Here is a 26,613-nt window from a genome sequence, read left to right on the forward strand (position 1 = left end):
ATCCATGTCACGATTTGTAACTTCAGCAGGTGTTACACTACAGACAGTAGATATTTTGTGGATTTGTTTTGATGGCTGACTCATTACAGCATAAGTGATTAGGCCTACATTAAAACATAATTAGGCAACGTAGGCCTAATGCCATACGAGGAATGTCTAAGAATTTTGAAGACTCAAAACTATCAAATGACAACTTTGTTGCAACAAAAGTATCAGTTAACCGGCGATCATCACTAGTTGAAGTCATAATAATTTCATGACTAGTTCACCAAACATCTCCGCCCATGCGCAATAATAATTTAGCCTATGTATTTTAAACTTTAAAAATGCGCAAACGGCTTCAATTCAGTTAGTCTGTTTAATTTTGTGGTTGTCTGGTCTAATGTTAGGCTATATGTTGGCCTTCGGTTTGGTGATATTCATATCTTCAGGTTTTTCAGTCGAACTCAGTCGGCCAACTTGGTGAAGAACTCCTGGCCCAAATACTGCCCATAAAGTTCGAGGCGATTGTGTGTTTCCATAAATCGTCGAGCTATCGCCATATTCTAAATGCGAATAAAATATAATTGTATAATCTTACACGATTTCAACATCTGGGCCGTGCTATTTTTCTTACTCTAGCGCTACCATTGTATGTATAGCAATGGGACTTCCCCTTTTCGTACAGTCGGCCAATCCCGAACAAGAATCGGTTGGAGAGACGTCATTGGAGAGTAATTGAGAAAGAAGCCTGTGGTTCTCAAACCGGGTGGCAGAGTCTACCCGGAGGAAGGAACAACGAAGGTAGGTGACCCTTGATTCATATTTAAAGCCACTGGTTATCATTCTCCATCGTGCACCAGGAGAAGCATGGTGAAGCTATGATTATCCGTTTATTTTGCATAGCCTACATTATGTAGTGGTCAACAACTACATGGAGCCTAAATGCACAAAAGCACAAAGACTGGTTGACACAAAAGACAAGGCTACAGTTTAGGAGCCGGAATGCTTATTCCTCTGTTACGGTACTGTATTTGATCAAACAATGTCAGTAGACATGAGGCTCCCTGTCTTTTATAATCAATCTGCAGTATTTGTTTACGTGTCAGTTTGGGGACATTAGAGATGGCAATGCTGAATAACAAGATTAAGTGAGCCATGTTGTTTGTTAACAACATCTACAGTAGCCTATAGTGTCGTGATATCTTGGATTACCCACCAGTACAAAGGCAACAGCTTTATTGACAATAAAGGCTAGACAACAGAATAACCATATCTTGAACTCCGGTGTGCACGTCAATCAATTTGTTACAATGTAGAACACGGGATAGATGCCGGCTTCAAGTCAATATACTTTTAGTTGACTTTGTGGTTGGCCTACTACAACTGTCACACTGCCAGAACATGCTACATTTGACCTAACCTGTATCGGAGAAAGATAGTGGAAAGACTGACTGCTCTGCTGTTCTTTGTACAGAACATTCGCGGCAAAAATTACCCCGCGAGATTTCTTCATACACTTTGGAAAAGGGGAGGAGAAAACTAGGAGAAAATAAGACCAGGGTGTCGGAACTGACGGAGAAAGGGAAAGCAATGTGGTTAGCATATTTTGCAAACGCGCATGGCAGCAATATCCTCAGCCATGGATTCGATGATTTGACTTCGCCTATGTAACACGCATACAACAATTAACCCTAATGAACGACCCGTTGCATTGTCACAGCAGTTTCCCTTTTCTGAGGCCTTCAGTCTTATGATGCACCCGGTCTGTTGTATATTGTAGTACCAGTGGGCCTTTATGAAGGATAGCCTAATATTACTGAAATAAGTTGTGTAAAATCGTAGAATTGATTTGACGAAGAACTGTCCTTTGACTATTGCCACACAACAGCAAAAAGTAAATCAGTCCTTTCTCTGTAGAACAAAAGATTGAACGACCTCATCCATTGGTCGGTTTTCTACCCCAATACCCCATGCTGCCCCCCTGAAAGGGGACCAGGGTTGGTTTAATAATGGGACGGGTAGGCTAATTCCTACACTCCGGTTCCTTTTCTGTCCCCAGAAATGATTTTTTAGTGTAAAATGTACATTCCAAAGGGCTTTAAATAAAAAGTTAGGTGGCATTTATCATAAAAACACAAAGATATGGATTTGTTTTTAGTGGGTGTAGTCGTTTTTTTTCATATTCCGGGATGCTATTCATCAATACAATATTGAAAATCTTTCTTGATTATTTTATAATCCAATTGACATTTCTCTTAAAAACGTTTTTTCATGATTATTGTATTAAGATTTTCTGTGTTTCCCTGATTTCACTTTCCACCCTGATAGGTTGTAGTAATAAATCAGCCCCTTCCTACAATGACATTACATTCAGGAAGTGTCATAATATTTGGGGTGGTAAAACAACGGAGCTACATTTACATTTACATTTAAGTAGCTAGGCTAAGGAAATGTGTTCTCCTGAGACCCGAAAAGTTTGGGATTTTAATTTTTTTTTTTACAAAAGTGTTCAGGGTGAAAAAACACATTACCAAGATTATAATTTGTTTTAAATACTGTTATTTGTCTTTTATTGTATCTGCAAAATTGTCCTCTGTACTGGTCATTAGGACGTAAATATGAAGAGAGAAAAAACATTACAGTCAATGTGTACAGTCTCTAAAAAACATAGTCACAGCATCCAAGTGTCCACTATAGAGGAATTTTCTTGATAAGCTCTTATTTATCTCTTATTTACACAGTCCTGAAAACTCACTTAACTATTCCTGAGATATTCACTTGCTATAAAGAATTTGAATATCATACTCACAAAAATGATAATTAGTAATTACACCCTCCTTTACATGTTCATAAAATGTGCAAATTGTAATGTCAGCCATTTTTTAAAGAACCAGGAAGATAAAGTTATCAAAGTCACACCCCCAACATGTGATATCATTGAAATGCCCAGAATGTCCTCACAAAGGGACAACAGGACATAATACGCTTGAATGGCCTCAGAGATACGGACCAAGAACTGATGTCCAATAGAGAGGACAAAAATGAATTGCTGGGTCCCAGGAGGACAGACGTGTTTCATGATGTTAGTCTGTTTGTCTCACTCATACATTTCCACCCTGTTGGGCTAAATTATAGAGAAAGTTAATACAATTTCTAAATGTCTAAATAAGTTTGATATACAAGTTAAAATCCTCTTCAAGTGTTTCCCATTATGTTAGGTCAATCACACAGAGCAAAAGCTCGTTTAGGCCCCACATTTCCACCCTGTGAGGATTATGCACCTCACAGGGTGAACATTTTGTTAGAAAAGATAGTAAATAAATGACTAATGTCAATATTTATTTATGTCTGCATAATACATTTATATTTTATGATACAACACGCTTTATTGTCTATTTACATGACAAGATAGCGCTGATAGACATGGTAGCTCTGTTTCTGGCTCCTAAGCAACTTTGCAGTATTTTGTCATTTTTTGTGGGGTGTTATTTCTTACATTATTAGCCCAGAACGTTTGTGTTATTACAGCCAGAAAGAACTTTTGGATATTAAAGCAGCGTTAACTTACCAGCATTCAGACCAGAAATATGACTTTCCCGAATTGGATCCTTTGTTCGTACGCCACAAGGCAATTTAACTTATCCCGAGGCTGCTCCAAGATGCCCCCGGAGGAGGAGAGGTATTCGGAGTGGACTTCTTCTCCAACTCAGGAGGCGTGCACACCATCCACCACTTCCGAGTATATTAGTCACTAATGTTCAGTCCCTGGACAAAAAGTAGACGAGCTCTGGGCAATGATCTTCTTCCAGAGAGACATCGGGGACTGTAACATACTCTGTTTCACGGAATTATGGCTCTCTCCAGATATACTGTCCCCGTCCATACAGCCAGCTGGGTTCTCAGTACACCGTGCAGATAGGAATAAAGAACTCTTTGGGTAGAAAGGTGGAAGTGTACTACCGGTCAAAAGTTTTAAAACACCTACTCATTCAAGGGTTTTTCTTTATTTTTGACTATTTTCTACATTGTTGAATAATAGTGAAGACATCACAACTCTGAAATTAACACATATGGAATCATGTTATAACCAAAAGTATGTCAAACAAATCAAAATATATTTTATATTTGAGATTCTTCAAATAGCCACCCTTTGCCTTGGCATTCTCTCAACCAGCTTCATGAGGTAGTCACCTGGAATACATTTCAATTAAGAGGTGTGCCTTTTTAAAAGTTAATTTGTGGAATTTCTTTCCTTCTTAATGCATTTGAGCCAATCAGTTGTGTTGTGACACGGTAGGGTTTTTTTAAAGACCAAGGCCATATTATGGCAAGAACAGCTCAAATAAGCAAAGATAAATTACTTTAAGACATGAAGGTCAGTCAATTCGGAACAATTCAAGAAGTTTCTTCAAGTGAATCGCAAAAACCATCAAAAGTTATGATGAAATTGGCTCTCATGAGGACCGCCACAGGAAAGGAAGACCCAGAGTTACCTCTGCTGCAGAGGATAAGTTCATTAGAGTTACCAGCCTCAGAAATTGCAGCCCAAATAAATGCTTCACAGAATTCAAGTAACAGACACATTTTAAGGGCAATTTTACCAAGAAGGAGAGTGATGGAGTGCTGCATCAGATGACCTGGCCTCCACAATTCCCCAACCTCAACCAAATTGAGAAGGTTTGGGATGAGTCGGACCGCAGAGTGAAGGAAAAGCAGCCAACAAGTGCTCAGCATATGTGGGAACTCCTTCAAGACTGCTGGAAAAGCATTCCAGGTGAAGCTGGTTGAAAGAATGTCAAGAGTGTGCAAAGCTGTCATCAATGCAAAGGGTGGCTATTTGAAGAATCTCAAATATAAAATATATTTTGATATGTTTAACACTTTTTTGGTTATTACATGAGGAAATGTGTGTTATTTCATAGTGTTGATGTCTTCACTATTATTCTAAAATGTAGAAAATATCAAGGACATCAACCACCCAAGCCCCGGCCTGTTTACCCCACTATCATCCAGAAGGCGAGGTCAGTACAAGCTGGGACCGAGAGTCTGAAAAACAAACTGGCCTCCACTCAGTACCCTGCGCTGAACTTAGTCACTGTCACTAGCCGACTAACAGCCATTTACTCTACCATTTTAAAAGGCTAATTGATCATTAGAAAACCCTTTTGCAATTACGTTAGCACAGCAGAAAACTGTTGTTATGATTAAAGAAGCAATAAAACTGGCCTTCTTTAGACTAGTTGAGTATCTGGAGCATCAGCATTTGTGGGTTCGATTACAGGCTCAAAATGGCCAGAAACAAAGACCTTTCTTCTGAAACTCGTCAGTCTATTCTTGTTCTGAGAAATGAAGGCTATTCCAGTTTGAGATATGGCTTTTTCTTTGCAACTCTGCCTAGAAGGCAAGCATCCCAGGGGTCGCCTCTTCACTGTTAACATTGAAGAGGCGAACATTGCTCCAGTTTCAACTGTTCTGCCTTACTATTATTCAACCATGCTGGTCATTTATGAACATTTGAACATCTTGGCCACGTTCTGTTATAATCTCCACCCGGCACAGCCAGAAGAGGACTGGCCACCCCACATATGCTCTCTCAAATTCTCTCTTTCTTTCTCTCTCTCTCTCGGAGGACCTGAGCCCTAGGACCGTGCCCCAGGACTACCTGACATGATGACTCCTTGCTGTCCCCAGTCCACCTGACTGTGCTGCTGCTCCAGTTTCAACTGTTCTGCCTTATTATTATTCGACCATGCTGGTCATTTATGAACATTTGAACATCTTGGTCATGTTCTGTTATAATCTCTACCCGGCACAGCCAGAAGAGGACTGGCCACCCCACATAGCCTGGTTCCTCTCTAGGTTTCTTCCTAGGTTTTGGCCTTTCTAGGGAGTTTTTCCTAGCCACCGTGCTTTTACACCTGCATTGTTTGCTGTTTGGGGTTTTAGGCTGGGTTTCTGTACAGCACTTTGAGATATCAGCTGATGTACGAAGGGCTATATAAATAAATTTGATTTGATTTTGATTTTGATTTGATTTGAGACTGGTGTTTTACGGGGACTATTTAATGAAGCTGCCAGTTGAGGACTTGTGAGGCTTCTGTTTCTCAAACTAGACAATCTAGTGTACTTGTGCAAATTGTTGTGCATCGGGGCATCCCACTCCTCTTTCTATTCTGGTTAGGGCCAGTTTGTGCTGTTCTGTGAAGGGAGTAGTACACAGCGTTGTACGAGTTCTTCAGTTTCTTGGCAATTCCTGCATGGAATAGCCTTAATTTCTCAGAACAAGAATAGACTGACGAGTTCCAGAAGAAAGTTATTTGTTTCTGGCCATTTTGAGCCTGTAATCGAACAAATGCTGATTCTCCAGAAACTCAACTAGTATAAAGAAGGCCAGTTGTATTGCTTATTTAATTAGCACAACAGTTTTCAGCTGTGCTAACATAATTGCAAAAGGGTTTTCTAATGATCAATTAGCCTTTTAAAATTATAAACTTGGATTAGCTAACACAATGTGCCGTTGGAACACAGGAGGGATGGTTGCTAATAATGGGCATCTGTATGCCATAGATATTCCATAGAAAATCTGCTGTTTCCAGCTACAATAGTCATTTACAACATTAAAAATGTCTACACTGTATTTCTGATCAATTTGATGTTATTTTAATAGACAAAAATGTAGTTTTTCTTTCAAGAACAAGTACATTTCTAAGTGACTCCAAACTTTTGAACGGTAGTGTATATATATATACACAGTATATATACTTTTCCTCCAAAAAGTTGAGGTCCAAAAGGTAGGAATTACTTTGATAGGCACATCAGTTGTTGTGACAACATAGATCTGTCTCCCTTCCTATGAAATACTGGTCCCCATCTTCTTTTGACCCGATTGAGGGCTGTTAAGGCTTCAGATTACAGATTTACTATTGTCAAGAAATAAAAACGCGACACCGGTTATTACAAATTTGACACAAGGAAATATAGGATTGTTATTTAGTTGTTGGTGTATAATATCTTTTACCAGCACTTATATTTAAATGATCACACACAGGTGCAAATGTTTGATTTAAAAGAAATGCTATAATGTCCATGTGAAACTTCTCTGTGTTGTGTCATTTTCTAGGTAAGAACAAAATGGCGACATATGTGGACCCGGACCAGACCCCAGATGCCACTGCAGACAAATGCAGCCGTTTTGAGGTGCTGGACTGGCTCAATAAGATCCTGGACATCAAATTCACCAGGGTAGAGCAGATATGTTCAGGTACCGTCTCACTAGTACCGCTTTTCCAAACAAGACACTTTGCCGCCAACTTTTTGTCGACCTTTCCATTATATCTGAAGGGTTTTGCCAGCAACAAAACCTGTATGTTAATTTCCGCCAACCGGCCTAGTCATGATTGCGGTAATGTATTTAAAAGTCCTGCTAACTTCTCAGTATAAATGTCACTTTTCGTCGTTTTTGTCAGACATCAAACTTGTCCTTGTCAATCACAAAGCTTCACAGATATGCTTTTAATGCATTTATTCTCCCCATTTAAATGTATCTAGTTATTTCCTTGAGATGTTCTTGTCTACTGTCACATAAATGCTTTGGTATTTAGCCTGGTGGAACGGATACTGTCATTTCACACATTTGTTCTTGACTTTGATAGGTAAATATTTAAAGGCCCTTATATTTTGCTAATAAATTATGGGTTAATATCCCTAGGCTCCTAGCGATTTGTAGTTTAAGTTAGAAACCGATCTTTCTATAGACAGAATAACTGGAGTTTGAATGGAGAGAAATTGCGCAATGGTGTGATCACATCCAACGTGGATCAAAAAAAGCTACTTTATGAAATTTCAGGTTCTTTACATGATCAGAAGAGAATATTCTAATTGTTCTGCAGCAAAAAAAATTAGGACAATGACCCTGTTTTGAAATACACATTTTTGTTATATGACAGCGGTTCCACACGTTCTGTAACACTCAATTTGTGTGTGAAAGATATTATTGATATTTGATTCTGTTAAAATCTATTATATTAATTCTTACTATAAAATATATGTGGGTTGACTGTGATCAGAACAGGGGAATGAATGTAAGTGTGTCTTGTCTGTTTAATGAACAAAATAAGAACATTTGATTTAATTTGCATGGTGCGGCCATGAAGCCTATATGCTGCACAGACCAGTAAGATAATTAAACTCACAATATACTATTCTGTTATTTTGAAAATAAATTGTATTTGTCTTTGTTTTTTGTGTATGCTTTGCCACACATTAAATCATGAACATTCTATTGTTGTTGTCCGACATCAAACATGTCCTTGTCATTATGAAAAGGTATAAACACATAAATGGCATTTGACATCGCAGCAGCTGGGTCCAAATGCCAACGTTACATGCCAAAAAAAACATTTGATTAAAAATGTGTTTAGGATACGTCACTAACAAGCCAGGCAGCTAAAAGCTACTTTCTAGAAAATATTTTGGTTAGTTTGCTAGCTTGTTAGCTAGTTAGCTATCTAGCTGGCTAGCCAGCTCAGATATTACCAGAACATACTGTATGTATCTGACAACATTTTGTATTGAACTGTAGCCAACTTTTTATTCACCATCACAGAAAACTTAACACATGTCACGTTGGTATGAATGACTCGGGAGACAGACGCAGGAATGCGTAAGTCCATATTATGACAAGAAAAGTTCAAATAAGCAAAGATAAATAACATACCATCATTACTTTAAGGCATGAAGGTTAGTCAATCTGGAAATGGTCAAGAACTTGGAAAGTTTCTTCAAGTGCAGTCGCAAAAACTTCAAGTGCTATGATGAAACTGGCTCTCATGAAGACTGCCACAGGATGACCCAGAGTTACCTCTGCTGTAGAGGATAAGTTCATTAGAGTTAACTACACCTCAGATTGCAGCCCAAATAAATTCTTCACAGAGTTCAAGTAACAGACACATCTCAACATCAACTGTTCAGAGGAGACTGCATGAATCAGGCCTTCATGGTCAAATTGCTGCAAAGAAACCACTACTTAAGGACATCAATAAGAAGAAGAGACTTGCTTGGGCCAAGAAACACGAGCAATGGACATTAGACCGGTGAAAATCTGTACTTTGGTCTAATGAGTCCCAATGTGAGATTTTTGGTTCCAACCGCTGTGTCTTTGTGAGACGCAGAGTAGGTGAACGGATGATCTCCGCATGTGTGGTTCCCACCGTGAAGCATGGAGGAGGAGGTGTGATGGTGTGGGGGTGCTTTGCTGGTGACACGTCAGTGATTTATTTAGAATTCAAGGCACACTTAACCAGCATGTCTACCACAGTATTCTGCAGTGATACTCCATCCCATGAGCCAAAACACACCTCCACGCTGTGCAAGGCTATTTAACCAAGAAGGAGAGTGATGGAGTGCTGCATCAGATGACCTGGCCTCCACAATCACCCGACCTTAAATCAATTGAAATGGTTTGGGATGAGTTGACCCGCAGAGTGAATAAAAAACAGCCAACAAGCGCTCAGCATATATGGGAACTCCTTCAAAGCATTCCTCATGAAGCTGGTTGAGAGAAAGCCAAGAGTATGCAGAGCTGTCATCAAGGCAAAGGGTGGCTACTTTGAAGAATCTGAAATATAAAATATGTTTTGATTTAATCAACACTTTTTTGGTTACTACATGATTCCATATGTGTTGGTTCATGGTTTTGATGTCTTCACTATTATTCTACAATGTAGAAATTAGTAATGATAAAGAAAAACCCTTGAATGAGTAGTTGTGTCCAAACTTTTGACTGGTACTGTACAATTGTGAAATGTAGACTCCTGACACTTAGTGGGCAAGTATTTTTTCTCTCTATTGACTGATGAAACACAAGCGTTTCGCTACACCTGCAATAACATCTGCTAAACATGTGCATGTGACCAATAACATTTGAACGCATGTTTCACTATTGGCTATTCTGTCCTGCTCTCCCTTGTTACTAGATAGTCTAAAACTTCTATTGTCTGTGTGGTGTGCAGGTTCCTGCTACTGCCAGCTGATGGACTGGCTCTTCCCTGGGTGCATTGACATGAGCACAGTGAAGTTCCAGGCCCAGGACACACCAGACTTCATCCACAACTACAATCTGCTTCAAGCTGGCTTCCGAAAGACCGGTGTCACCAAGGTTAGACTACACCCATACTTTCTTATCCATCACATTAACTGTAAATCAAGGATATTATTTTGATTGTACGTTAATATTTTATCGCTGGGCAGAGGGTTGATAGGGATTTGCCCTTTGCTTCCATGTGGTATTTGCTTATTGTTCTAAATCCCTCCCCTTTAGTTTGTTCCAGTGGAGGAGCTGATGAATGGAAGGTTCCAGCCCAACTTCGTATTCCTGAAGTGGTTCAAGAGGTTTTTCCAGGCTAACCTGGTGGGGCAGGTGTATAACCCTGTGGAGGCTCGCCAGGGCCAGGAGATCCAGCCTGCCAGACCCCCCCTCCGCTCCCCCCAGGGACTTGGCCGCAAGTCTGCCAGCCGCAACCCCAGTCAATCAGGTATCCATTCTCTCACTTATCCTGAGTAGTGCTCTGCTCCCCGAGCCCGACGGGCCCCTTAAACTATACATTGGTTAGGGCCGGGTAGGGCCTGTTTTTCAATAATACGATCACTTACATTTTGAAGCTAAGCCATTTGCTCATGCTCTGCATTCATATCTTGCTAAGAGCATAACACAGTGTCAGAAGTGCTTCAACCAGGTCAAATATTAGACCACAAGATTATTGTCAGAGTCGACAGGAGAGATTATTTCACAGAAAATAGTCATGTTCATTCAGTTTTGTCAGAGTTTAGAGTGATGAAATGTAGCTAGCTATTATCTAAAAGTCTTGTCGTGGATACACACACACGCAGACTAGCAGCAGACCGCTTGCAGCTCAGGGAGGAAGTTATCTCTAATTTGAGGCAGGGACACATGCACCTTAAATTTGGCAGAAGCACTCGAGCCTGGGTAAGGCAGGGCCTGAATGTCGCGGGTATGGCTCGGGCTTAAAATCCATGCCCGTGCAGGGCTCTAAACCTGAGTTGAAATGTTCTTTGTGCTGTTTGTGACCTTATATTCAGGATGGAATATTGTTGGTATTTTTCTGTTAATCAGTTTGTGTTTTCCTTTTTTCCGACAGGGGGGTTGGAAACCGACACGGATGAAGAAGCTTTAGGAAAGTATCAAAGGAAACGTATAGTTTATGAAGATATATGGAGGGAGACGTACTCCTGGGTAGGGCCCAGCACTCTGGGAGAGGTCCATGCCTACTGCAGTCTGTGTGACATGAATTTCAACATCTATCACTCGGGCCTTGTTGACCTCAAGCGTCACTCACAGTGCAAGAGGCACCAGAAGCTTACCCTGGCTGCCAATGGATGCAATGTAAGAACCGAGGCGAGAAAGAGCAAGCAGGGCAGCATCAGCAGCTGTCCACCCTGTAGTGAGTTGGTCCTGTGCTTCATTCAGGTTAACTGCGTCTCTGGTCCGTCCGCGGCTGGGGACCAGGTGTCTAACAGATACGGTCAGTATGTCCTGGGACTACAGTACCCAGAAGACATAGTGTCCGCTTGCCAAAAGACTCCTTACTGCATATACATGTACGGAGGAGTGGTGCTAGGGGAGGCTGGCATAGCTTCTGTAGTTCTAGTAGGCTATTTTGATGTGAAGGCAGCCAGACACTGCATCAGGCTGTTGGATGTCCTGCAGTCTCCAGCCGAAGACAATACTGGAGAGGAAACTGCTGCGGCTTTGGTGGAGACCTTGAAGAGGTTTGGGCTTCCTGCAGCTAACCTCGCGGCTCTCTACACAGATGGTAACGGTGCTGCCTCTGAGCAGATTTGCTCACAGCTTAGGGAGCTCAACCCCAACGTGGTGGTGCTAGGTAGGCTGTATGGAGTGGCTGATGCATCCTGCCATGCTGGGATGGTAGAGCTCTCCACTCAGGCCCAGGAGCTAATTGTAGATATCTACTCCTACTACTCCTTCTGCTCCACCAAGAATGACAACCTGAAGGAACTGTTTTCTAGCATAACCAGTATCAATGGCCTTACCCTTCCCCTCACCACCTGCTGCCTTAACTTCTGCATGTTAGCCAGGAAAGTGTTGGAAATGTGGACAGATCTAATCTCCCACTTCAGCTCCTGTAACAAAGAGGATGACGTAGATGAGAAGGCCAAACTGATCTGCACACAACTGCAGGATCCCCAAATCAAGGCTACCTTTATGTTCCTAAACCAGGCCCTGGAGCCCCTCCGTGCCTTCCAAGAGCGACTGCACCACCATGAGGGCTCGGCCCGGGCCGACCTGGTACAGATCCTACAGGAAGCCAGCAACCTCCTGCGCTCCTATGCCTCCAGTTTCCTCCGTCCTCAAGCAGTCGTGCGTTTCCTCAAGGAACGTGACGTCTCTCTCCTCAAGACCACAAAGTTCCACCTGCCAGGGCCAGAGCTGAACGTAGGTGGGGCTGCAGTGGAGGACTTCCTGTGTGAGTCATCAGAGTCAGGAAGTGAAGCACTGCAGTTTTTACAGAAACAGGCTCTGTCTTTCTACACAGCACTTACAGCCAGCGTGGCGGAGGGGCTGCCTCTGAGTGACGGCGTGTTGAGGAGCATGGCCCAGCTACTGAGCCCCCAGGGTAGGTTGACGGTCACAGGGAAGGTGGTGGGAGAGCTGGGGGCTAAACTTGGGCTCTGCAGCTCACCTGAGGAGATCAGCCAGCTGAACAAGGAGTTCCTGGAGTACCAGCTGGCAGAGGAGGGAGAGTGGGAAGAGGGAGGAAATGGATCTGATGGGGGCATCCAAAATGGCTCTGCAGCCACCTCGCTGGAGCAACATTGGTGCACTGTGTTGAAGGCTTCTGGATCAACCAGCATCTTCAGGAAACTTGTTTTGACCCTCTTAGCCATGCCTTGCCCCCCACTTGAAGCCCAGAAGGTCTTCACACAGGTAGGGGAAAGACAAAAAGCATCACACAATTGTTTGTCACTGCACTCCTGCATGGAAGTTATTGTGTTGGTATTGTCCCATTTATGTTCTTGTCTGCATGTGCTTGCGTCTGTATCTGCATCTATATTATTTGTGTCTGTCTGTGTTCTCAGATTGTGGAGAATGGGGACGCTGACCAGTTCACTGACAGTGTGACAGAAAGTGAGCTGGACTCTGTTCAGGAAGTAGACCTGACCAATGACACCGCTCTATCAGACAACAACAGTATCTACGAGTCTGGCATGAAGAAGAGAGGTCGTCCCAGAAAGATTCCATCAGGTACATTGTTTCATTAAGGGACTGGAATAGGGCTAACATATTTTATTATCACTGTATGAAATGTACTGTAGTATAGTGTAGCACACACAAGAGCCCTCAAATGCTTTTTTTAGGGTACAGCTCCATTTTGAGTTAGCATTAGTTTGTGTGTGTACCGGTAAGCAGCTTATCAAGTGGATTAGCACATGAATGGGTTGAGTTGCTCAAGATGGCGGCAGCTCTCTATTGTTGGGGTAGGTTAGTGTAGCATGTGCATGCTTCAGGTTTGTATGTCTATGGGTAGTAATTATATAAGGTTGGTTGTGTTAGTGTAATAGAGGTAATAGACAGATTTATATTTTAGAGTGGGCAAGAATTATTGTTATTTACATACAGTATGTTGTTATGTAAAAGAGATGGTATTCTTATATGGGGTAGCTATGATAACGTACCATACCATTGACTGGGAATGATTGGGAAAGGGGGTACGTAGTCAGTTTCAGAACTGAATGCATTCAACCGAAATGTGTCTTCTGCATTTAATCGACATGCCTTAATCGACATCCACGTCATCGCCGCCATTGGTTGACTTAGAAGAACAATTTTTGGGGCTACACTACAGACGGCTATATAGGTTGGCTAATACAGGACTAGTAAGTACCCAGTACACTACTTTAGTGAAGAAAAAAATATTAAAATGATTATTATTTAAAAATATAGAGATTTTATTTTATTCCGATTTTTCAGAGGATGCTGCAATGCCCTCAGTACCCCTATTTCCCGTAGCTCTGGGTACAGATTTCAAAAGCAGTCAATGATCTCGAAGTCTCGGAATTTGAACTGTGTTTATTGTGTTGTAGCTTGATATAAGCAGAATTCAATATAATTCCAATTAGAGGTCGGCCGATTAATTAGGGCCGATTTCAAGTTTTCATAACAATCGGTAATCGGCCTTTTTGGACGCTGATTACATTGCCTGCGTGGCAGGCTGACCACCTGTTACACGAGTGCAGCATCAAAATGACCTTGTGGCAGCAAGGAGCCAAGTTAAGTTGCTAGCTTGCATTAAACTTATCCTATAAAAAACAATCAATCTAAACATAATCACTAATTAACTACACATGGTTGATGATATTACTAGGTTAACTAGCTTGTCCTGCATTACATATAATCAATGCGGTGGCTGTTAATTTATCATCGAATCAGAGCCTACTTCAACTTGATGATTTAACAAGTGCATTCGTAAAAAAAGCACAATAATAATGTTCCTAACCATAAACATCAATGCTTTTCTTAGAATCAATACACAAGTATATATTTTTTAATCTGCATATGTAGTTAAAAGAAAATCAGTTTAGCAGGGAATATTAACTGGGAAATTGTGTCACTTCTCTTTCCTTCATTGCAAGCAGTGTCAGGGTATATGCAGGAGTTGCGAACTGTTGAAAGGCCATTTATTCCTAACAAAGACCGTAATTAATTTGCCAACATTTTACATAATTATGACATAACATTGAAGGTTGTGCAATGTAACAGCAATATTTAGACTTAGGGTTGCCACACGTAAGATAAAATACGTAACGGTTCCGTATTTCACTGAAAGAATAAACGTTTTGTTTTCGAAGTGATAGTTTCCGGATTTGACCATATTAAAGACCATGTGTGTTTATTATATTATAATTAAGTCTATGATTTGATATTTGATAGAGCAGTCTGACTGAGCAGTGGTAGGCAGTAAGCTTTCATTCAAACAGCAGCTCTTAACAATGTTTGGATGCACAGCTCTGCTTATGACTTCAAGCCAATCAACTCCCAAGATTAGGCTGGCAATACTAAAGTGCCTATAAGAACATCCAATAGTCAAAGGTTAATGAAATACAAATGGTATAGAGAGAAATGGTCCTATAATTCCTATAATAACTACAACCTAAAACTTCTTAACTGGGAATATTGAAGGCTCATGTTAAAAGGAACCACCAGCTTTCATATTTTCTCAGGTTCTGAGCAAGGAAGTTAAACATTAGCTTTTTTACATGGCAGATATTGCACTTTTGCTTTCTTCTCCAACACTGTGTTTTTGCATTATATAAACCAAATTGTACATGTTTCATGATTTATTTGAGACTAAATATATTTTTATTCATGTATTATATTAAGTTCAAATAAAAGTGTTCATTGTTCATTCAGTATTGTTGTAAATGTCATTTATTACAAATATATATATAAAAATCGTCTGATTAATCGGTATTGGCTTTTTTTGGTCCTCCAATAATCGGTATCGATATCGTCGTTGAAAATCAGAATCGGTCGATCTCTAATTCCATTGCAAGAACCCCAAAAAATGTTGTTTCCTTTGTTACTGTATGTCATTCACTGACAGACCTTAGAGAGCTGTTTATAACCTATCAGAAAATTCCAGTTGATCAACTAGCCCATGTTTGCTAGGTAGGTAAATTAGGTTAACCAGCTATCTAAATCTTGTAGTTACCATTGCCAGATTATGTGCCAATCGGAGCCTTAGGAATCATATGAACACACATAAGACATACATAGCAAAGTTAAAATGGCAGGAATTTAGCTAGAAAACTGCAAACAAACCCCCCCCCCCCCCCCCCCCAGAAAATGAGCTTATAAATGGCAAAATGTTGATTCCGCCAACAAAAGGGGTGTGAACCGTTTGGGGTTGCATGGGTCGTGAGGTGAGGGTTAATAACAACGTTGATAAGTGACATTATCCATACAGACCTTTGCCACCTAGGAAATGTCCCACTGGGCACATATGTCAATTCAACGTATTTTCCATGTTGGTTTAATGTAATTTCATTGAAATGACATGGAAACAACATTGATTCAACTGTGGGTTGTGTGACCGGACCTTCCTAAATAGTAGTTGAGTACCCCTGGTATATGGGTTGGAGTCTATCTATACCTACAGTATCCCTAATGATAACATCCATCTAATTTTACACTGTCCATTGATTCTCTCAGTGTTTCACATACTTCTATCACAGGATCCCTGTTAATAATGGAAGCATCAATGTGTTGTTTTCCAGAGGTGAATTACCTTAATGGGACAGTGAAGCCATGCACAGTGCGGCTGCAGAAGATAATCAGTAAGAAAAGATATTGACAGTTAGTGAAGATGATCATTGGTATTCATCTATATCACTTAAGGCCAGTCACCACAGGCTAAAATTATATATATATATATATTTTGCATCTACTCGTCAATTTGAAGAGTTTTGGGTATTTTTGTCCATTAATGTTAGTATTTTCAAAAAGTAAAAAATTCAAATGTCAAAATGTTGCTGAAAATATTTCCGTATATTTCCGTTAGTTTATCCTACTACCGCCATCAACATTTCATGAATTGTATTTTTTTTTAAATGGTCATACATCCTTAATTTCAAAGCTCACTAGGGTAGCCTAGTGGTTAGACCATTGGACTTGTAACCAGAAGGTTACAAGTTCAAACCCCCGAGCTGACAAGGTACAAATCTGTCGTTCTGCCCCTGAACAGGCAGTAAACCCACTGTTCCTAGGCCGTCATTGAAAATAAGAATTTGTTCTTAACTGACTTGCCTAGTTAAATAAAGGTTCAAATAAAAAACATTGAATCACACATCATTTCAAAGCCAATTTCATAGAGAATGTTACAAACGGGACTATATGTAGTAACTTACGGTGATTGGGTCTAAATGAGTGTTTGGCATTTGGTAGTTTAAATGAATTGTAAGTTTGTCTTTAACTGCCATTTCCCCAAAGTCAGACTCTTCCCACACGCCAACACATTTTTCTCTGCCTCAGAAGCATCTTCATTCATCAACTTTCTTGTGGTTATCCTTAGACGTGTTCTCCAGACTTATACATGGGGAATTGTTGATATGTTGTCATGTTTTAATTCTAGATTACATTTCCTTTAAAAACATTTGCCAAAAATGCATTTTTACGTATCTTTCTATAGTATTTTAGATAGAAAGATTAAAAAAAATATTTATCCACAATCTGCTATATGTAAGTCAGCTCCTGGGAGTGTAACAAAATGAAACCAAAATACTTGGTCTGGCTTCATCCAGTGTCCAGAAAATTGGATTTGTGTGATATGCAAATATGCACATATTTAATGATATTACCTCATTTGCATATTTTTGTACAATATTTCAGAAACATTTTAATATATAAAAAGTATTATATTTGTGTCCACATTCAACTGGTAAAAGTTGATTGTGATTAAGGGGAACAAAATACCCTATTAGGGTGTGGTGCCTGGCCTTAAACTCAATTGAATTGATGTACAGGTGACACATTACCAGAGAATGCTTAACAATCCACCTTCCATGGTTGGGGTCAAATCAATTCCATTTCAATTCAGTCAATGCAGGAAGTAAACTGAAATTCCAATTTCAGTTTACTTCCTGCATTGACTGAATTTAAATGAAATTGACCCCAACCTTGTCTTTTTACTTATCTATCCTCTGGCTTTTCACCTTTTGACAATTTCAGGCAAAACTCTTGTATTTTCTGCATCAAAACATTGATTTGGTTTCTATGAAACTTGTTTATGTAGATGGGCCAAAGAATGAGGACGATACTGTGTTCGTTGAGGACAACGTCATTTGGACAAATACTATGGAGGTAATATTTTTGATTATTTTGTTGATGTTTTTTTGTATCACATTTCTTGTCTAGTAGGATTGGGTGAATCAATTCAACAAATATGGTAACTTAAGATTTAACTACGGGTGACGTTATTGTTTTCTTGTGACTCATAATCAACTATGCATAACAGAGCTTTAAAAGACAGACAAGGCCTCCTGAGTGGCGCAGAGGTCTAAGGCACTGTATCGCATTGTTGCGGTGTCACTATAACCTGGGGTTCGATCCCAGGCTGTGTCACAACCGGCTGTGACCGGGAGTCCCATAGGACGGCACACAATTGGCCCAGCGTTGTCCGGGTTATGGGAGGGTTTGGCAGGGAATTACTTGGCTCATCGCGCTCTAGCGACTCCTTGTGGCGGGCCAGGTGCCTGCAGGCTGAATTCGGTCATTAGTTGAATGGTGTTTCCTCCGGCACATTGGTGTAGCTGGCTTCCATGTTAAGTGGACGGGTGTTAATAAGAAGAGCGGCTTGGCGGGTCATGTTTCAAAGGACGCATGACTCGACCTTTGCCTCTCCCTAACCCGTTGCAGTGATGAGACAAGATCGTAATCACAAAATGTACTGAAAAAATATGAACAAAGACGGACATACTGTAGATATTGTTTCCTATGTTTGTTTTTACCTGTTCTGCTTTGACGTGTTCTTACCTTGCTATAGTGGGGGTGTGACAGATCAAAATAAACTGCACGTGACAACACCTGACAATGGAAACTATCATTCTTTGGAATCAAACAAAGCAAAACGTGCATGGATCTTTTGCATGTCTCCAAAGCCTTTCATTATGACAAACCTTTCTATGCAGGTTTTATGAAGTAAGGGTCACTAGTATGCTTTGCTTTGCTGTTGCTTGTGCAATCAACAATTTTCTATGCTTTTAAATCATTTTTATTAAAACATTAAATGCTTGGGACAAGTTCATACTGGTATCTCACCCGTGTCTAACAAACTAACCTTGTTAGTAACTTTTTTACCCTCTCCTTTATCTTTCTTCTTCTTCTTTTTTCACGTGGGTCGACTTTATGCTTGGTAGTCATAGCAATTCTTGGATGTGAGTGCATGACTGGGTGTGTGTGCGCTTGTACAATGCCTGTGAGCAGTGTGCGTAATAGGTGTGTGCATGTGTGTTGTCCCTCAGGGCACCATTAGGGGCATTTATGGTTGGGAGAGCAGCTTACGCCAGAAGCCACAGGCGCGCACTGTGTTTCAGGCTGGTGCCGGCACCTGGGTCAACCCACAGGCGCTTGACAACGACAGCAAAAAGGACCAGGAGTCCGAGGCTGCATCGGTAGGTACTCTCAAAACACCTACCAGTGATGGCTGGTGCGCTGAGATATCGGAGGACGGGCTCATTGTAATGACTAGAATTGAAACAATGTGTTTGATACCGTCCCATTCATTCCATTACAATGAGTCCATCCTCCTATATATCTGCCCACCAGCCTCCTGTGGCTCCTACGCTTGAGGGGAGCCCTTCTGACCTCTGGCGAATGGGGCAGTGAAAGGCGCAATGCAATCGAAACACACAAAAAAAAACATATATTTTGCTCTAAAGGTGTGCGTGGCTGTCAACGACACGTCATTCTTTCTGTGCATGGCTCTTGTGATTTTGCTTCTAACGTTCTAATTTCCTTTTTAACCCTTTATATGGACTTACGTGGTCTCCCATTTTCTTAACTCATTCTCACTGCTCTGAAATTGGGTCGCTTGAATTAAGGTTGACAAAACCTGACAAACCTTACAAACACAGGGCCAATATTTGCTATTACATGTAAAGAAGGATATGTACAATTGTAGTCACCCATAGGAAAACTTTTCTTTTTTCCAATTTTCAGGTTCATCAGATATCAGTGGATGTGTTCGTCACTGTCTTCAGGCATGCATTGTCAACTATTTTATCTGTGTATTCAAGCATAAATATGTTTGACTTTCAGTCCCCGAAGAAGGAGAATCATACATCCAACGTGTCTACAACGAGCCCCAGGGGAGCAAAGAAGGGCATTGATTACCAGGTTCCTACTTTCACAAATATTTGCTATGCATGCCAACATGCTTCCATATCATATAAACCCATGTGAATAACCCTCCATCTCCCGGGGTCTCACCCTGTAGGATGGGAAGGGTTTCCCCACTGGAGAGCTGGCGTGGGGAAAGGTGAAGGGCTTCTCCTGGTGGCCTGGACTGGTGGTGCTCTGGAAGTCCAACAAGGCACCGCCTGTATCCAAGCGCCGGGTAGAGTGGTTCGGTGACGGAATGTTTTCCGAGGTGAGGACTTGACTTGACTCATTGTAAAGAGCAAGATTGACCTGCAGCACAGATTGGTGTTTGGACAAAATTGTTCCTTTGTTTTGTGTTGCAGATCTATACAGAGAGGCTTCTGCCTTTTGCAGCTTTTGCAAAGTGCTTCTGCAAGAATTCCTATTCTAGCTTGCCTACCTACAAAGATGCCATCTACCAGGTCCTTGAGGTGGGACATGAATGCTATTATCTATCGCTATCTTAACATTGTAATGTATGACTCTGTAATATACTAGCCTGGTCCCAGATCTGTTTGTGCTGTCTTTCCAACTCAACTTGCATGGTCATTACGTGACATTGGCAAGACAGCACACACAGATGTAGAACTATGCTAGTACTGTACTGTTACATCCCCATATATCACAATATTCCATACGGTATAATACCACAAAGCACCACATCACTCACTCATCACTCATATTTCATGTCTATGCAGTTGGCTGGTGAACGCTGTGAGAAGTCCTTTCTTGCAGCGGGGAATAAGCAGGAGTTGCTTAAGTTGATGCTGGACTGGGCCCACAGTGGATTCCTGCCCACTGGACCAGATGGGTTCAACCCCCCACCACCTGCAAGTATGTGTGGTTTAGGGTGATGTTTTCCCTAGATGCTGATCTTGGGTCAGTTTAGCATTTTCCTGATTAAGGTTAGGATTGGGGCCGGGGAAGCTGATCCTAGATCTGTACCTATGGGACATTTCACCCTGGCGCGTTTTTTGTTGCTTCCATTATATTTCCACAACAGGGTAACACTTATACCTGTGTAGTACACTAGTAACAACAGGTGTTCTCATGTTCCTTTTATTTTGTTTTATTCCCAAAGATGCCAAATACTCAAAGGCAGAATCTTCAGACTCGTCTCTGGCAGACTATCAGCCCCCAGCTAAGAGGAAGTATGTGAACAAGAACAGACCATCCTATGGGAATCAGAGCTACAGCAGAGGTAAGCCCTACACCCACAGCAATCCATATTCATTCATATGGGCCGTTTTTCTAGTTCCTCTGTCACTATAGAATTATATTTGCATCAATTAAATTCCTTTATTTTGTGGTTCACAGAGGCAATGGTACGAGAGGTTAGGAAAGGCAAACATGTTAAAGGTATTTAACATTCTTTGAGCTGTAATTGTACTTTTTTGCTCTCTATTTGTCTGCACTTTAGAAAAATATTATAGAATTGAATCAGTCATTTTACTAATGTATACAATTCTTTATTCACCTCAGAATTCTGTTTATCATGTGGAACCCCCCACATCCACACCTTCCACCCACTGTTTGAGGGGAGTCTTTGCCTGAAGTGCAAGGTAAACTAACTACATCTTCTCATAAATTGAATGACTGTTCAGTTTATTTATGCAAGTGTATCCACGTAGACATGTTAAATCATGTCTGCTTATCATCTGAAAGATTGTTGACATGAATGACCTTCGTCCCCATGGTAAAGCTGTCCCTCCTAACCTTTGCAGGAGAACTTTATTGAGACTTTGTACAGATACGACGAAGATGGCTACCAGTCCTACTGCACGATTTGTTGCGCTGGCCAAGAGGTTATTCTGTGTGGCAATGCCAGCTGCTGCAGGTTAGCACTGCTCAAGAGTACACATTCCTCTCTCTCTTCTTTCACTCCCATTTCCTCTTTCACTCGCTTATCCTCTCTGTCGTTCTCGCTCTCTCCCTCTCTCAGGTGTTTCTGTAAGGACTGCCTGAACATTTTGGTTGGCGATGGAACATTTGACAAGCTGAAGGATGTTGACCCATGGAGCTGCTTCATGTGCTTACCATCCCAGTGCAACGGATCACTCAAGCTGCGAACTGACTGGAGCGTGCGAGTCCAAGAGTTTTTTGTCAACAACAGTGCCCTAGAGTTTGAACCCCACAGGGTGTATCCCTCCATTCCTGCCCATCAACGCAGACCTATCAGGGTGTTGTCTCTCTTTGATGGGATTGCCACAGGTTTGTACATTCTCAATATGGGCTTTCATTTATCTTTGGGAGATGGTTGCAGATGTGATGTGTTTTATGAGGATGCAATGGCTTGTGTTTCTTCTGTCTTCAGGATTCAGGCATTTTGGTTTGTGTGTCAGTGACTGATAATCTTCTATGCCCATTGTGCTCTTGCAGGGTACCTTGTGCTCAAAGACCTGGGCTTCATCGTAGAACGCTACATCGCCTCTGAGATCTGTGGGGACTCGATCACTGTGGGTATGATCAAACACGAGGGCAAGATAGAGCACATCAATGACGTACGCACCATCACCAGGAGACATGTGAGTTCAGCATACACACACGTTCAAACAAATTACAACACACACACGTCATTTTCAATGACGACCTAGGAACAGTGGGTTAACTGCCTGTTCAGGGGCAGAACGACAGATTTGTACCTTGTCAGCTCGGGGATATGAACTTGCAACCTTTCGGTTACTAGTCCAACGCTCTAACCACTGCCCCTAACCTGTGTGTGTCTGTGTTTGCTGTGTTTCAGCTGGCTGAATGGGGTCCCTTTGACCTCCTGATTGGAGGAAGCCCCTGCAATGACCTGGCCTGCGTCAACCCTGCTCGGAAGGGCTTATTTGGTAAGGAACCTCCTGACTTCAAAGTAAATGGAGTGTTTCCACTTGACCAGTGGTTCTCCAACCTCTCCTGGAGAACCCCCAGCCGTCCATGTATTTGATCAATTCCAGAGCCAGCACACCTTATTCAACTTGTTAACTAATCATCAAGTCCTTGGATAGTTGAATCGGGTGAGTTAGTTCAGGGCTACAACAGAATTGTGAATTTTCTGAGGTAAGTAGGAGAGGTTTTATGAACCACTGTGCTAGACAATGTAGAGAGCTAATATCTGGAGAACTTTATCAAGTATGTTATCACATCGTTTTATTAGCAGTTAACATGGTAGCCTACTGTTAGATGCACGTGTCTGTACACGCTAACCTATCCATTGGCCTAGTAAATGGGTTTTTAATGGTGTTTCATTGGTTTTCTCGGTCTCTGTTTCCAGAGGGCACAGGCAGGCTGTTCTTTGAATATTACAGGATGCTGACCATGATGAGGCCAAAGGATGATGACAACCGTCCGTTCTTCTGGCTCTTTGAAAATGTGGTGGCCATGCGCGGTCATGACCTGGCCGACATCTGTCGCTTTCTTGAGGTAAAGGCACTAGCAGCTATTTCATGGTCAATGAGGCCTCTCCTTCTTCCTTTCTCTCTCTTTCTTTAACTCTCTTGCTCATTCTCCCTCTCTCTCCCTGTTCAATGGCATTTGGGCGGTGTGTTTGCATCTTCATTTCATTATTACTAATACAGTTGAAGTCGGAAGTTTACGTACAACTTATACCCTGACTACACCGCTCGCGTCGCGTGCCTGAGTGTTGCAAAACTAAATGTAGAAATCTATATTATTCAATTATTGCACCCACACTGCTCGCGCCCGTCAACGAGCGTCTGCGTTGCCAAGGGCTAAAATAGAAGTCAGTTCTATTTGTGACGCAGATCGCGGTGCAAGTCTTGCCTCTCCCATCTCCTCATTGGTTAATAGTAGCAGATACCCACATGCCATCTCCTCATTGGTTATACAGTGGGGCAAAAAAGTATTTAGTCAGCCACCAATTGTGCAAGTTCTCCCACTTAAAAAGATGAGAGAGGCCTGTAATTTTCATCATAGGTACACTTCAACTATGACAGACAAAATGAGGGGAAAAAATCCAGAAAATCACATTGTAGGATTTTTAATGAATTTATTTGCAAATTATGGTGGAAAATAAGTATTTGGTCACCTACAAACAAGCAAGATTTCTGTCTCTCACAGACCTGCAACTTCTTCTTTAAGAGGCTACTCTGTCCTCCACTCGTTACCTGTAATAATGGCACCTGTTTGAACTTGTTATCAGTATAAAAGACACCTGTCCACAACCTCAAACAGTCACACTCCAAACTCCACTATGGCCAAGACCAAAGAGCTGTCAAAGGACACATGGAAGATGGAAGACATACAAGACCACTGATAATCTCCCTCGATCTGGGGCTCCACGCAAGATCTCACCCCGTGGGGTCAAAATGATCACAAAAACGGTGAGCAAAAATCCCAGAACCACACGGGGGGACCTAGTGAATAACCTGCAGAGAGCTGGGACCAAAGTAACAAAGCCTACCATCAGCAAAGGCATTGAAGATTAAATGTGGCTGGGTCTTTCAGCATGACAATGATCCCAAACACACCGCCCGGGCAACGAAGGAGTGGCTTCGTAAGAAGCATTTCAAGGTCCTGGAGTGGCCAAGCCAGTCTCCAGATCTAAACCCCATAGAAAATCTTTGGAGGGAGTTGAAAGTCCGTGTTGCCCAGCACCAGCCCCAAAACATCACTGCTCTAGAGGAGATCTGCATGGAGGAATGGGCCAAAATACCACCAACAGTGTGTGAAAACCTTGTGAATACAGAAAACGTTTGACCTCTGTCATTGCCAACAAAGGGTATATAACAAAGTATTGCGATAATAGTATTATTAGTATTATTCACTAGGTCCCCCCGTGTGGTTCTGGGATTTTTGCTCACCGTTCTTGTGATCATTTTGACCCCACGGGGTGAGATCTTGCGTGGAGCCCCAGATCGAGGGAGATTATGAGTGGTCTTGTATGTCTTCCATTTGTCCTTTGACAGCTCTTTGGTCTTGGCCATAGTGGAGTTTGGAGTGTGACTGTTTGAGGTTGTGGACAGGTGTCTTTATACTGATAACAAGTTCAAACAGGTGCCATTATTACAGGTAACGAGTGGAGGACAGAGGAGCCTCTTAAAGAAGAAGTTGCAGGTCTGTGAGAGCCAGAAATCTTGCTTGTTTGTAGGTGACCAAATACTTATTTTCCACCATAATTTGCAAATAAATTCATTAAAAAGCCTACAATGTGATTTTCTGGATTTTTTCCCCTCATTTTGTCTGTCATAGTTAAAGTGTACCTATGATGAAAATTACAGGCCTCTCTCATCTTTTTAAGTGGGAGAACTTGCACAATTGGTGGCTGACTAAATACTTTTTTGCCCCACTGTACCCACGTGGGCGATTGAAAGACGAACTGTGTTGTCGGTCGTCGTGGTAATACTATGAAAGTTTAGATGCCAATCACCAAGTTCAAAGAAGAAAAAGCCTGGAATGAGGAGAGATGACTAGAAACGATTCGGTTGACCGTTTTATGTGTGGATTAATTGTCAGCGTAGAGGACCTTGTGCATTTCAGGTAAAATAACATCTCCATTTTTATATCCCAGGACAAATTAGCTAGCAACAGCAAGCTAGCTAAATAGGACAAATTAGCTAGCAAGTGCAAGTTAGCTAGCTAAATTGCCATAAATGTTTAATGGTTTTCGTCCTTTCCCCAAATGAATGTAATTGGTTCAGATTTTGTTTTGATATTTTAACCTGCGTGTTGTGATCGCGTTTGGTGTGGGGGGACAAAATAAATGTATGCACGATGGCGCACGCGCGCAGCCGGTTTGGGTTCCGTATTAGCCAAATACATTTACTCAGTTTTCACAATTCCTGACATTTAATCCTAAATGACCTAAGACCCCTGTTTTAGGTCAGATAGATCACCACTTTATTTTAAGAATGTGAAATTCAGAAAAATTGTAATGTTCGTCTGTGGGAGAAAGAGAGGAGGACGAAGGTTCAGTATGGTAAGTATTCATTATGCCTTATAATGAAAACGAATACTCGAACAAAACAATAAACGAGAATGACAAAAAACAAAAGAGTCCTGTCTGGTAACATACACAAAGACAGAAGATAATCACCCACGAAACACAATAGAAAACAGGCTACTTAAATATGGTTCTCAATCAGGGACAACGATTGACAGCTGCCTCTGATTGAGAACCATACCAGGCCAAACACAGAAATAGCAAATCATAGAAAAACTAACATAGACAACCCACCCAACTCACGCCCTGACCATACTAAAACAAAGACATAACAAAAGAACTAAGGTCAGAACGTGACAATACTACCCCCCGCCCCCCCAAAGGTGCGGACTCCGGCCGCCAAAACCTGAACCTATAGGGGAGGGTCTGGGTGGGTGTCTGTCCGCGGTGGGGGCTCTGGCGCGGGACGTGGACCCCACTCTACCATAGTCTTTGTCCGCCTCCTCAACCGCCTCCGTGGCCTCTTTCAAGCGGCGACCCTCGCCGCCTACCTCGGACTGGAGACCCTAGCATTGGGTCCCAAATGGACAGGAGATTCCAACAGCACTGGACGAACGGGAGATTCCGGCAGCACTGGACAGGCGGGAGACTCCGGCAGCTCCGGAGTGAAGGGCGATTCCGGCAGCTCAGGACAGACGGGCGACTCTGGCAGCTCAGGACAGACGGGCGACTCTGGCAGCTCAGGACAGACGGGAGACTCTGGCAGCTCAGGGCAGGAGGGAGACTCTGG

The 26,613-nt window shown here is 41.8% G+C and overlaps 1 protein-coding gene across 4 annotated transcripts in view; it reads left to right on the forward strand.

Moving 5' to 3' along the window:
• Positions 1 to 708: 708 nt before the first annotated feature.
• LOC115102388 (DNA (cytosine-5)-methyltransferase 3A-like) overlaps positions 709 to 26,613 on the forward strand; it is a 33,043-nt gene continuing 7,138 nt past the window's right edge. Inside the window, exons 1-21 of one of the 4 annotated variants that reach the window (XM_029622297.2) lie at positions 709 to 783; positions 7,103 to 7,243; positions 9,993 to 10,138; positions 10,301 to 10,514; positions 11,139 to 12,946; positions 13,099 to 13,264; positions 16,297 to 16,356; positions 17,811 to 17,878; positions 19,039 to 19,188; positions 19,835 to 19,912; positions 20,013 to 20,165; positions 20,260 to 20,367; positions 20,635 to 20,770; positions 21,018 to 21,137; positions 21,254 to 21,295; positions 21,419 to 21,498; positions 21,661 to 21,773; positions 21,879 to 22,147; positions 22,316 to 22,461; positions 22,680 to 22,770; positions 23,196 to 23,344. In XM_029622297.2, coding sequence (XP_029478157.2) covers positions 7,114 to 7,243; positions 9,993 to 10,138; positions 10,301 to 10,514; positions 11,139 to 12,946; positions 13,099 to 13,264; positions 16,297 to 16,356; positions 17,811 to 17,878; positions 19,039 to 19,188; positions 19,835 to 19,912; positions 20,013 to 20,165; positions 20,260 to 20,367; positions 20,635 to 20,770; positions 21,018 to 21,137; positions 21,254 to 21,295; positions 21,419 to 21,498; positions 21,661 to 21,773; positions 21,879 to 22,147; positions 22,316 to 22,461; positions 22,680 to 22,770; positions 23,196 to 23,344 — 4,227 coding nt within the window. In that variant the 5' untranslated portion in view covers positions 709 to 783; positions 7,103 to 7,113. The remainder of the gene's footprint in view (positions 784 to 7,102; positions 7,244 to 9,992; positions 10,139 to 10,300; positions 10,515 to 11,138; positions 12,947 to 13,098; positions 13,265 to 16,296; positions 16,357 to 17,810; positions 17,879 to 19,038; positions 19,189 to 19,834; positions 19,913 to 20,012; positions 20,166 to 20,259; positions 20,368 to 20,634; positions 20,771 to 21,017; positions 21,138 to 21,253; positions 21,296 to 21,418; positions 21,499 to 21,660; positions 21,774 to 21,878; positions 22,148 to 22,315; positions 22,462 to 22,679; positions 22,771 to 23,195; positions 23,345 to 26,613) is intronic. The other 3 variants (XM_029622299.2, XM_029622298.2, XM_029622300.2) reach the window with 3 other exon arrangements.

The sequence above is a fragment of the Oncorhynchus nerka genome, linkage group LG20, assembly GCF_034236695.1.
Source record: "Oncorhynchus nerka isolate Pitt River linkage group LG20, Oner_Uvic_2.0, whole genome shotgun sequence".
In the NCBI taxonomy this organism is placed as follows: domain Eukaryota; kingdom Metazoa; phylum Chordata; class Actinopteri; order Salmoniformes; family Salmonidae; genus Oncorhynchus; species Oncorhynchus nerka.